A 12934-nucleotide genomic window follows, 5' to 3' on the forward strand; every position below is an offset into this window, starting at 1 on the left:
ACGTGGCTGAAATTGAGTTGAGTGATGCCTTTTTTTTGTTCTGTTGCAGTTTAATTCACGTGGCTCAGTGGCAGAATAAGATAATGCCGTGGCCCTACATCCTTTCCACAGCATTTTTTCATCACTACATCATATTCTAGCTTTAATATTTTGTTACAGTTCAGTAATCAAGAATGAGAGACGGCAATTTTAGGCCAAGTTAGAGTAAAACGGGTATGGAAGGGAACTAAGCTGGCCTGAGTGAATGTGAAGGAACATGACCTGCTTTGGCTGGACTTGAAGACATGTGAAGACCCTGAATGGACCTGATTAGAATTTAATTGGATATATGAGGAAATGAATGGCACTGACCTAACCTGAAATTACCTTACGACCTCGCATGAATGTGGAGGAGTTGACTTGACCGTAATGACCTTTTTGGACCTCATTTGACCCGAATGGACCTAGCTGGATTTCAAGGACCGAAAACTGACCTGAAATATCTGACCAGATCAAAATCGATATGAAAGGCTTGGCTGGAACCTAAAGTGACATTGATTGACCTCACTGGATTTAAGTGGACCTGACTGGACCTGGACGATCTTGGGTACTCCTGGACTGACCTAAAATGACCTGACCTGCCGGAGTATAGTTCACGCTGTCCTTATGTGTACCAAAGCGCCGGAGAACAAATACCTGATTGCTAATTCTAACGGAACACACGACTACCACACGTTAGACTTGCAGCAGCACAGTAGTAAAGCCAGTCTTGGGGTCTTGTAATAATGTAGAAATAAAGTATAAATCAGGCAAGTAAATCACATCATCATCATCATCATCATCATCATCATCATCATTTTCATCACCTTCATCACCATTGCCTTATGAATCCAGGAATACGAAACAAAATCAGATCTCTCAGCAGATTACCCAGTGAAATGGGCCATGTATCTTATTTATTTTTTAAGCCTTCGAAATTTCAGGCTCCATTCCACAAACATGGAAAAAAAAAAAATCTTTCACTCATTAATAAAAGCAGTTCGTAGTCTCGAGGAATCTTTGAATGATTTGTTTGTCGGTCACAGCGGTAAAAAAAAAATAAAAAAAAGAACTACAGAAAAAAAAACGCACACACACACACACACACACACACACACACACACACACACACACACACACACACACACACACACACACACACACACACACACACACACACACACACACACTTTTCTTACCTAACACCCCCAGAAAGGTCAACACCAAGCTTCCCAAATGGCACACTACATCCACGTCAACCCGAGTAATGTTATTTTTATGCGGACGGCGGGGGTGACACACTTGCTCGGCTCTTGCATATATAAACCCAGCCCCATGACATCAACCACTCAGTGCGCCGAGGGCAGTTGATGGAGGTGGTCATGGCGCTGGGATTCCTGGTGAGTTTGACCTTGGCTGAGATGAGTGAGTTGAGGGAAAAGGTGGATGGGTGGGTGAGATTACGCTGCGACCATCTGACGCCGGCCTTGCGTAATGGGCCTTCTGCTGCGTAAATTTGGCTTCTTTTTCTCCTTTTTCTTCTCCTTCATTAAATCTGACAGCTTTATTTTAATGTAAATTAATTGGCTTTCTTCTCAGACTTAATCTGCTTGTTTGATCTAAGAAAATTCAAACTTAATTTAAATCTTTGGAATTTAGCTTTCATCACTGCCTTTTATCCTATTGCTATATGTTAGTGTCAATTGGCTGTCTCATTTACTAGATATGGAAGCTTCCTCTAAATGGAAATTACTTAGCTCTCTCTCTCTCTCTCTCTCTCTCTCTCTCTCTCTCTCTCTCTCATAAACATTCTTTTTTGCCCTTTAATTACAGGCTTACCCTCCTCCCTCACCCTCGCAGTGACCACACACACACACACACACACACACACACACACACACACACACACACACACACACACACACACACACACACCAGGTTCCACATATACTCAGCATATGCAACATATGTACTATACATACATACATACATGTACAAAAACTCACACGCAAGCCTGTAAACATGGTTATCTTAATAAATACTGTCACATGCACACACAAATACACGCACGCAAGCCTGTAACAGGGTTATCTTAATAAATACTGACACACACACACACACACACACACACACACACACACACACACACACACACACACACACACACACACACACAAACAAACTCAAGGGTGAGCGCATCAACCAGCTGCCGCTCATTACACGCTCATGCACACGCACACAGAAGTCGTACAAAAGCCTTCACAAGACCACACACACACACACACACACACACACACACACACACACACACACACACACACACACACACACACACACACACACACACAAGGTCACAGCACACGCCGTGGTTAATTAACACATCTTATCATGATTACTCAACGCGATATAACTCTCCCCGAAGACAGAGTAATTTATTCATGTTCCCACAAGACGATTTTCTTCAGCTTACAAACAGACGATTTTATTCCCTTCTTCCTCTGGGCAATTTGAGGCTGAGTATCCCCGGACCATTTTTTTTTGTCACCGCCAGACAAAGTATTTTTAACTCCCTCGAAAGAATGTTATGATTTTCAGACGATTTTAGTGATTATTTGAAGGGTTTTTATTATCTGCAGACGGTTTATATTCTTTCTGCCTTCAGGGTATTTTATTTTCTCTCTCCAGACGATTTTATGCGATCGTTCTGTATACTGGCGGGCGATTATGTTGTTACTGTTAAGCTTTTTTTTTGTTTTTTGATGACCTGAAGGAAGGTTCTTTTCTGGTCACCTGTCGACTCGTCCAGAACACACACACACACACACACACACACACACACACACACACACACACACACACACACACACACACACACACACACACACACACACACACACACACACACCTTACAACACCAAATCTCACCATTATCCCAATTAGAGGAGGCTGTTGGGGTGGTGGTGTGGTCATGATGCTGGCAGTTAACATGGAAAGTGGCAACGGGGGATGGTCAGGATGTTGTTGAAATATATCATTATGACAAGGATGGTCTGGATGGTCTTTAAATACGATTGAAATAGGCATAATATTATAGGCTGTTTACTCAGTTGTTTACATATTTATTTATTAATTGTTTATTTGTTTACTTAGTTGTTTGTTTTTGTTTGTTTATTCTGTCAAATTTTTCTTTCTCTCTGGACCCAACCTCACCCCCATCCCAGGGTGGAAAATGGGTTCTGGAAGATGATGATGATGATGAGGAGGAGGAGGAAGGAGATGATGATGATGATAAGGAGAAGGAGGAGGAAGGAGATGATGATGATGATGATGATATGAACAGGGTGACGAAAGTGAAAGTCAGAATAAATAATTACCAGTGATGCACTCACTGTCGTCTGAAATCACTGCATTGCAAGGTTTGGGGTCTCTCTCTCTCAAAAAAAATAAAAATAAAGGAAAATAAGAAAAATGACCAATAGTACCATGTATTAAACGGAAAGTCATGATACTAAAAAGCTTGATGACCTGCCACCTTTAAATCTTAATGACCTACTGCCTGTAACGTTTAATACCTGTAAAGCTTAACGACCTTCTACCTGTAAAACTTAATGACCTACTACCTGTAAAGCTTAATGACCTACTGCCTGGAAAGCTTAATGACCTACTACCTGGGAAACTTATCGACCTACTACCTGGAAAGCTTAATGACCTGCTACCTGTAAAGCTTTATGACCTACTACCTGGAAAGCTTAATGACCTACTACCTGGAAAGCTTAATGACCTACTACCTGGAAAGCTTAATGACCTAATACCTGTATTCACACCTGTCATTATGGGTCGTAATCCAGGTGGCATAGGAGGCTTCTTAACACCTTTTCTTTGGCGATTTATTTACCTTATTTACGCCTTTCCATTTCTTTTATTTTTTTTTACGTTGCACTTCCTCTCCGTCGGGTGATTTTTCGTGTTTTGTGGGGACGGTTCAATGTTGTCTTTATTTACCTGCATCATTATTTCCTAAACTAAATGTCACGACCACGCCCACACCAGCACACTGAGCCAAGGAACCTTCTGATAATTAGAATATCACCCTCCGTGCCACCCCATCACTCGAGGAAGATGAGAGACTGACCATTCGAAAAACGGTGTGAAGATGAAAGGGAGAAAAGAGTATGGGCGTGGACAGGACGGAGAGAGAGAGAGAGAGAGAGAGAGAGAGAGAGAGAGAGAGAGAGAGAGAGAGAGAGAGAGAGAGAGAGAGAGAGAGAGAATCGCCTAGGATGAGATGTAAGGGAGTCTCCTAGGGCCACGAGACATGCCGGTGGTTGGTGGTGTACGTCATCGGCCGGTATTCTCCCTAACACTCTTCCTAAGCGATTTATTTTGGTTATTACACGTTACTTGCCTTTTCTGCGTTATATAAATCCTTACAACATCGCCATACTCTGCATAGATAACGTACAAATGATATTAACTAGTCACTCCCCCAAAAATAAATCGCTAAGGAAGAGATGTTAGGGAACTTCCTTAACTGACGAGGCTGGGGGTTTTGTACTGGGGAGAGTAGCAATTGATCGTCACTTGCATACGAAATGTAATTATTGCAAATCTTTTTTAGAAAATGCGTAATGTACAACATGACGCGTACTCAGTGGCCCTGTGATATATAGTGGGTTATTTGTAGGCCTCTTGTGACTTAGTATTTACTCCTGAAGAAAGAAAGAAAGAAAGGAAAGACAGACAGACAGACAAATAGATAGATAGACAGATAGAAAGATAGATAGATAGACAGATAAAATATAAAAATCTAATGAATATGAATGGAGGACACCTGTACTCTGATGTATGGATTATTTTTTTAGTCATTTGTTTTTCCTTCCTCTTCATTTTCCTGTTTAAAAAAAAATCATGCACACCAAACATCGAGGCTATTGTTATTTCCGACCTGCCGTACGATGGAAGAATTTTGAAAAGTTGCATACACTAGTCATCCCATTTCATTAGTCACGAGTTATCTTCCGTTAGGTCTCTCCTCAAAGTAAAAAATAAAAAATCATCCTAAATATTTTGCTACTCAGAAATACGATGCTCATTTTGTTGACCGTACAATTTTGCGGAAGAAAGGAATTAATGTATTATATTTCGTACAGTTTATCTATCAGTCTGGTTATTTGACTGTCTATCTCTCCATCCATCCATGCATCCATCCATCCATCCACCCATCTATCCATCAATCCATCCTTCCATATCCATCTATCTATTTGTCTGTCTGTCTATCTATCTGTCTGTCTATCTCTGTCTAATCGATTTCACATGCCATTGACCTGAGTGAGCGACATTCCAGAAAGGTCAGACATGCTGCATCACCATCACATACCTTGGAAATTATCGTCAAACTTAGGGCCTCTCCTTCGTGTCCTCATTTTTAATTATACAGCGTTCTCAGATGCACGTATATTCATCTTTTGCCTTGCGCTGCTTTCTGTGAGGAGTGACCGAAAAGGGGGGTGGTTATCTCCTGTCTATCTGTCTATCTAACTACTGTATGTACCTATCTGTCTGTCTGTCTATCTAACTATCTGTCTGTCTGTCTAACTTACACAATAAACACATGAATGGTTAGTCAGTTCCGCTCAGTTTTCGAAATCGCCCAGAGCTGCATTTAGCGAGGGTAGTGACGCTTATGAATGCCTGTGGTTGTATGTAGGCAACAGTGGCCCATGCGCTAGGCAGGGCGGCACGGCGAGGTGAGGTGACTTTCTGATAAAATAGCGTGTCTCTATATTAGCCCCTGCTCTGTGTGTGTGTGTGTGTGTGTGTGTGTGTGTGTGTGTGTGTGTGTGTGTGTGTGTGTGTGTGTGTGTGTGTGTGCGCGCGCGCTCGCCCTGTATCATACACGTATCTTGTTCATAGACCCCGTACGTATTAGTATATAACAGTAAATATATATGAACCGTACACTACGTTTTTATATATGTTACAGACTGATATGTATGTATTAACATATTGTTCAAGAGTAAACTGCGTTATCACAATGGTATAGCACCAGATAAGAGATTACATCCAGTAGTCCAACACCAGCCTAGATAACACACACCAAACATCATTACTTGAGTGTGGGGTCCTCAGTCACACTCCCTGGCCTGGTGGAGAGGGCCGTCCACTGGTGCCGCGTTACTAACCAACGTAATGGATGTTGGTGCAAGTTGTGGTGCGGCTGTGGTTATGGTGCGCCTCTTACTGCAACACCATCACCCAGGCCTCCATTAGGGTGGCGGTACACGGCTGACTGATGCTGTTATGGTCTCTATGGTGCTTGTTTGTTGTGGATGCTGGTGGTGTTTAACCCGTCCGCCCCTCACTGCTTGCCTGCTCTTGCCTCACTGTTCGGTCAAGGTGGTGATTCCTTCTGCTGTCTCTTAAGGTTAATGTTGCAATGCCTGACTCTGTTGCCATCTTGTTATTCATTTCTGTTCATTAATCCAGCCACCTACCTCGCCTATGCTTGTTATTCGACAGAGGTGGTAATAGGTTTCACTCGTACTTGTTTAAGGTTAATTTTGTAATTCCCCATACTTGTTTAAAATCTATTTTTCTGTTTATTAATATGGCTGCTTCTGTTGAGTAATCTTGTTGCCTGATTCTCAAGCCAAGGTGCAGTTAATTTATCTTGTAGTGTGTAATGCTGTAATCCATGACTCTTGGTTTTATTTTTATTTATTTATTCTTTTTTTTTTCTGTAACACGTATTAATTCAGGTACCGTGTTCTTACATATACATTTCAATTATATGCTCTAGTGACAAAATGTCTCTTCTTATCTAGTTTCGTTTCTTCTAAGATAATGTTCGTGCAACATTGATTTGACGACAGTACGCCAGTGTAGTTAGCAAAAATGAGACAGAAGTGCCGAGGGATCATCTGTTTTTTAAGACATCTTCTGAGCTCGAAAGTTGATTCTTTTTACGACGATTCCGATCCTAAGCATTCAGTGTTTCCTCCTTTGTTTTTACAGATTCCGGCAGCTCTGACGACGCTAACACTAACACAGGCTTCGTCCCCCTCAGTTTACTTCCCTCCCGTCCTTCCGGAGTCCACCTATCCCCTTCCTCTGTCCTCCCATCCCCAGCCCTCACCACCGCCATCCACCCATCCATCATCTTCCCCGACAGCTCAAGAAACACAGGCTCCAACTTCCTCACCAACCACCACTCCATCACAGGACCATCGTGGCGTCCATCAACCGCAGAGCCAGCAGTTAAATTCTCACTCTCACCCACCCCACAGCTTTCACCCACACTCCCAAGACCAGCAATCGTTGTATCACCAGTTACTGTTGTCCATCCAGCCATATTTATTTTCATATGCACACTCCCATCATCCCCATCGGCCTTACTACCAAGTCCAACCCTTCCCCCCTACTCAAGCTGTGTACCCCGTCAACTTAAATCATCAGTACCCTCCTAGCTATCATCAATACGACTCTGCTGTTCCCATTTGTGCCGCAAATACCACAAAGCCCTGGTGTACCGATGATAAGGACTACCCAAGCTATGAAATCCATTATGCCGCGGAATACCACTTTGATAAACTAATTACTCTTTACGCTGACGTGGCTGAAGTTAATACCGAAGCGTCCGTGGAGCGACCGAAGACCCTGGAGGAGGAGAATTACCTCTGTCCCTCAGACACTGCCTACGTCAGGCCACTGCGAGCCGTCAATACTGAAGGCAAGTGGCGCATCATCGTCAACGGCATCAAGATTCACTACCAGATTCTCACCCAGACCACCCGCATCGAGGAGTGCCTCAACCCTGGCTACGCCTGCCCTCTGGTGCCCGAGTGCTACGAGTCCAAGTGCCTGCAGAAGTCCATCTACCACCGCTTCCTCGTCTACGACCCCTACGATCAGTACCTCCCCTTCGCCATCGACACCTTCAAGTTGCCTGCCAGCTGTGCCTGTTTACTGTAGAAGTGACTGACAAGGGCAGCACTCAGTATACATTCTCTCAGACTTTAACAAGCAACCGTAACTTCTCAAGTCCAGGTCCCTGACTTTTTAAAGTTGTATATACGAGTAGTCTGACAACATTTAACCTATGAGACGAAAAATTAGTCTTGATCAAGTAAAAGAACGAAAAGAAAATAATGCCAGAGAGAGCATTAGGCACATATAAAACACACCCTGCATTTTATTTTACATTTAATGGAGCAAAGTGTTCTTAAACCTCAGACACGGACAACACTGGTAATTCTTGTCGTCTGGCAGAAACTTTTACTGTGCACAAGACCCACAAGCAATTGACAGAAAGTCGCATGCCTGTGTGTTGTCATGTGTTGCTGAGAATGTGTATGCGAGGCAGTGATGTGCGCAGAGCGGTATTGTCTCGTTGGTCGTGTCCCTCTCTTATTGCGCACACAGCAGCCGCAGCAAAAGTATAATATGATTTTATAGGTACGTTTTAGCTTAATTAAGGAGAAAGAAGGAGAGCCAGACACTTCCTCTCATGTTGTCTTCGTCATCCTTTAAACCTTGGCTCGTAACTTATCTGTTATCCTGCGGCATAACGCCGGATTATTTTCCTGTGGCTTAAGCCAAACAGTATTGCTTGCCACTGGGAACCCTGTTGGGGTCGAGTTAAAAAAAAAAAAAAAAAACTCAGTTAAAGGAACGTTTCTTCATCAAGAGTTTCAGAAATGGAGAACTTTTGTTCTTGCTAAAGCAACACAAATAATTTATAAAAACAAAGGCAGTGAGCTATCACCGTAGGGGTGGGCAGGACTTCAGAGGGTTGTGGGTCCGCCGTCCCTGAGACAGCCCAGCAGAGGACCCGAGCCTATATAATGGTGGGGAGTGGTGGAGGGCGGCTCAGTGTGGTGGCAGAGCTGAGAGGGTGAAGAGTGGCGGCATGGCGACCAAGTGGCTCATGGTGAGTGATGGGAGGGCGGGTTGGGGAGAAGGATGGACATTGTAAAACATCCCACAAGGCCGCTACCAAGGGAGGTTATGGAGTAATTTGCATACATAATGTAGATAATTACCTTCATCAAGAGCCAGTAGTAAATGATTTAATGGTACTTTACTTATGTCATGAGTTTTCCTGAACCCCTTTAGCACTGGTGGTGATTACATGTATAGTTATCAGACAGTCTTGTTTAGTATAGGCAAGGCTCCTCACAGTTCGTAACCGCAGTTAGATTTGCCATATTTGTTTGATATATCGTCCTTGTTTCTAGTAAGTTATAATCGGGTGATATTGGAAAGGAACGTAATAACGACAAGACTCCCATGACTGTCTTCCCCCACTCCTCTGGCTGGCGGTTCTCCCTCAGGTGCTGGTGTTGGTGTGGGCAGCGTCAGGCAGCAGCGACCACAGCTCCCACGTGAGGGTGACGGTGGGCAGTGAGAGCAGCGTGCAGTACGGACACTACCCACAGCCCATATACCACGAGTCAGCCTATTCACACAGCGCTTATGGCTACTACCCGCAGCCGGCTTACCCACACCAACCTGTTTACCATCACCAGTCGACATATCACTCTCCTCCGACTTACGGACATCATGAACCGGCTGTCCCTGCCTGTGCTGCCAACACCTCAAAGCCGTGGTGTCTGACAGATGCTGACTATCCCACCTATGAGATCCAACACGCCCTCCAATACAACGCACATCACGTCCTCTCTTTATATGCTGACGTGGCCGACCTCAACACAAAACTGTCCGTGGCGCGCCCTAAGGTACTGGAGGAGGAGACTTACTTGTGTCCCTCAGCCACCGCCTACGTCAAGCCACTGCGAGCCGTCAATACTGAAGGAAAGTGGCGCGTCATCGTCAACAACATCCACGTTCACTACCAGACTCTCACGCAGACGGCCCGAGTGGAGGAGTGTCTGACTTCAGGAGACGCCTGCCCTCTGGTGCCCAAGTGCTACGGGTCCAAGTGCCTGCAGAAGTCCATCTACCACCGCTTCCTCGTCTACGACCCCTACGACCACTATCTCCCATTTGCAATTGAGACCTTTAAGCTTCCCGCCAGCTGTGCCTGTCTGCTCGGCGCCTTCACCATAGACCATTAACACGCTCCTCACAGCAATGAAAGGGAGCATAGACTTATAAGATGCACATTACCATAAGTTTAGTGATAACAAGCATTAGTTCCGTGTTTGTATTTTGCACTCTTAAAAAATAAAGAATTCCTGGAGGGATCAAACCCATCTCTGCATGTTGGTAGAGAGGTGAGTGATTCAATATGAAAGCAGACTGAAAATCTGCGACTAGTCCATGTAGGGTGTCTGTAAGTATGATAATGTCATATTACATTACAATGCAGAGACATCAATTCGATATCTCATTCTGGTTTACATCAGATGATTTTTATTTAGTCAACGGAAGTTCTGTCCTCTAAAGGATTAAAACAGAGAAGAATGCTTTCTAAATCTGATACACATTTTTCTTTGATATACTGTATAGCACTTATCAACTTTATAAGAGTGTATGTAAAGTAGATTAGAACACTTCCCTGTGATAACGAAGAGTATTACATCATTAAGATAAGTCGGTACGTAAAGAAAGCAGTGTCTCTAGTCAGCCTCAGGACCAGACAGCGAATGGTAACTCAGCACTCACGCTTTTGTATTATAAAAGATTTAATATATTGCTCACTGAACTGTTATTGTTTTCCATCACTAGATTATCCTGTCTGCCTAATACACTCTTTTAAACCATTGCATCACCTGCTTATTTGCACAGGTATCACTCTGTAATCTGCATCATACTCTAGGGACATCAAACTCATAATGTATATCTATAGAGAGTGAGATATACGTTTAGTGAAAAGGACAGTACATTAATTTCACATTTATTTAGTATGAAGGAAAGCATAACAACAGCAGACCAACCCCTGTACGACGACGATGATGATGATGATGATGATGATGATGAGGAGGAGGAGGAGGAGGATTTTCTTTACTCTCCGTGTGAATATTCTCTCGTAAGCCGAATAAAATCGTCGGGTAGAGAGAGAATAAAGTATAAATTGACATCGTACTCAAGGGGTTGACCACGGTGATAAGGGGGTCCTGCTCTCGGATATATTGTAGTTGAAAGATAAAGTACTGAGAGGAAGAAATAGGAAGACAGAAGAAGGAAGAACAGAAAGGGAGCATAAAAGGAAAAGGATAAGAGAGGGAGAGAGAGAGAGAGAGAGAGAGAGAGAGAGAGAGACTAGGCTACAGGAATGAGGTATAGTAAAAAAAAAGTGAAATAATACAAGAAAGAAAAGGAACGCAGATGAGAAAGAAAGAAAAGAAACAGGGAAGCAGGAGAGAGAGAGAGAGAGAATACAGGAATGAAGAGGTATAATCAAAAGTGAAATAATACGAGAAAGAAAAAGAACGCAGATGAGAATGAAAGAAGAGAAAAGAAACAGAGAAACGAGAGAGGGAGAGAGAGAGAGAGAGAGGCGGGGGGAGAGAGAGAGAATAATCACTGCACAAAATGCTTCTGGCGTAAGGAAGTTGGTGCCAATAGCCTAAACGTACCTATTAAGTATTACACCAGCATAACCATCCTTCCCGCTCACCGCCCCGCTCTTTTACTGCTCTAAATGTCAGGCTCTATTTCGCTTCGTTCTTGCTGCCTCTAGACGATTTTACCAACCTGACAAGAGCCCTAAAATGATGAATGAACTAATGATGGCTCTAGCTAACCCCTCACAGTCGAAAAATCTCGGCTTTAATTTTTTGTTTACGTTAACTGAGTAGGGGTTTTCTTCCCTTTGCTGGTTATTTCACGTAGCTCGGTAGTAGAGAAAAAAGACAGTTCTACGACGCTACATGCTTCCCTAACACTTCTTCGTGACTAGCATCATATACTAGCTGAAATCTATTGCTACGCCTCAACATTCAAGATGGGGAGGTGGTACTAGTAGCCAAAATAGAGTATAATTAAATAAAATGGACAGAAGATGGGAAAAAATGAAACAGAAAAATAATCGAAAACGGATGAATTCCCACACTAGGATAACACCGTTTATACATTATTCTTATAAATTTCAGACGATTTTACTCAGCTGAGGGGAGACTTTTAAAAACCAAATTATAACCTTCATTAACCCCCACACCACAATGGGGGCTGTCTGAAGTGAATGAATTAATCGATACTGTCAAATATAAAAAGAAAATCATCGTTCTCAAGGGTTCAGGTCAATATTTTTTTTTATAAAGCCAATTCTTGCTGTTACCAAACGATTTCATTCAGTGTAAGAAATCCCCATGGTAGTGAAGTGATTGATGAAGGCTGTATCTAATCCTTCCAGTCCGAAAATCTCCCCTAAGCTGAATAAAATCGTCTGGAGGTAGCAAGAACGCCTAATGGAGAGATATCACAGTACTAATCACATTAACGAAGACAGGACTCCTAAACACAATACAACTAGCGAGTGTCTGCCTTTTATTTATTTTTTTTTTTTTACTCTTGCTATCTCCAGACGATTTTATTCAGCTTAGGATGGATTCTGCGAGCTGGAGGGGTTTGGTACGGCCTTCACTAACCCCTTAACTACCATCTCTTCTATGCTGAATAAAATCGTCTGACGTAGATTAAGTGGAAGATAAGAAAACGTTGTGTGTGTGTGTGTGTGTGTTCATATTTTTTGCTGTGGGTGTGTTTATATGTGCGTGTTGCTTAATAAGGTGCTCAAATTTACGCTTTCTGTGTGCGTATACGTACGTACGTCCCTGTATGAAAGCAAGGGGATGTGACGGGGTGTATTTTTAACATGCAACTCTTTATTTATTTATTTATTTATTTATTTATTTACAGCGTTATTTGTATGTGGTATCTTCTATTTTTCTCTTAATTCTTTAGTCCCTCTTTCACAATTGCCACTGAATATGAAGGCTACGTTTCCATCCCC

The 12934-nt window shown here is 42.9% G+C and overlaps 2 protein-coding genes across 2 annotated transcripts; both read left to right on the top strand.

Moving 5' to 3' along the window:
• The first annotated feature begins 1400 nt into the window (after positions 1 to 1400).
• LOC145417957 (uncharacterized) lies at positions 1401 to 7989 on the top strand. The gene is made up of 2 exons (XM_080286521.1): positions 1401 to 1418; positions 7033 to 7989. Exons 1-2 carry the CDS (start codon positions 1401 to 1403, stop codon positions 7987 to 7989), a joined length of 975 nt encoding a protein of 324 aa, XP_080142647.1.
• A 937-nt stretch (positions 7990 to 8926) lies between these two features.
• Positions 8927 to 10094, top strand: LOC145417973 (neurotrophin 1-like). The gene is made up of 2 exons (XM_080286522.1): positions 8927 to 8947; positions 9351 to 10094. The coding sequence occupies exons 1-2, from the start codon at positions 8927 to 8929 to the stop codon at positions 10092 to 10094; spliced, it is 765 nt and encodes a 254-aa protein (XP_080142648.1).
• Positions 10095 to 12934: the final 2840 nt, after the last annotated feature.

This window comes from Coenobita brevimanus, chromosome 14 (assembly GCF_032717465.1).
Source record: "Coenobita brevimanus isolate Jiangsu-jjx chromosome 14, ASM3271746v2, whole genome shotgun sequence".
NCBI classification, from domain to species: Eukaryota; Metazoa; Arthropoda; class Malacostraca; order Decapoda; family Coenobitidae; genus Coenobita; species Coenobita brevimanus.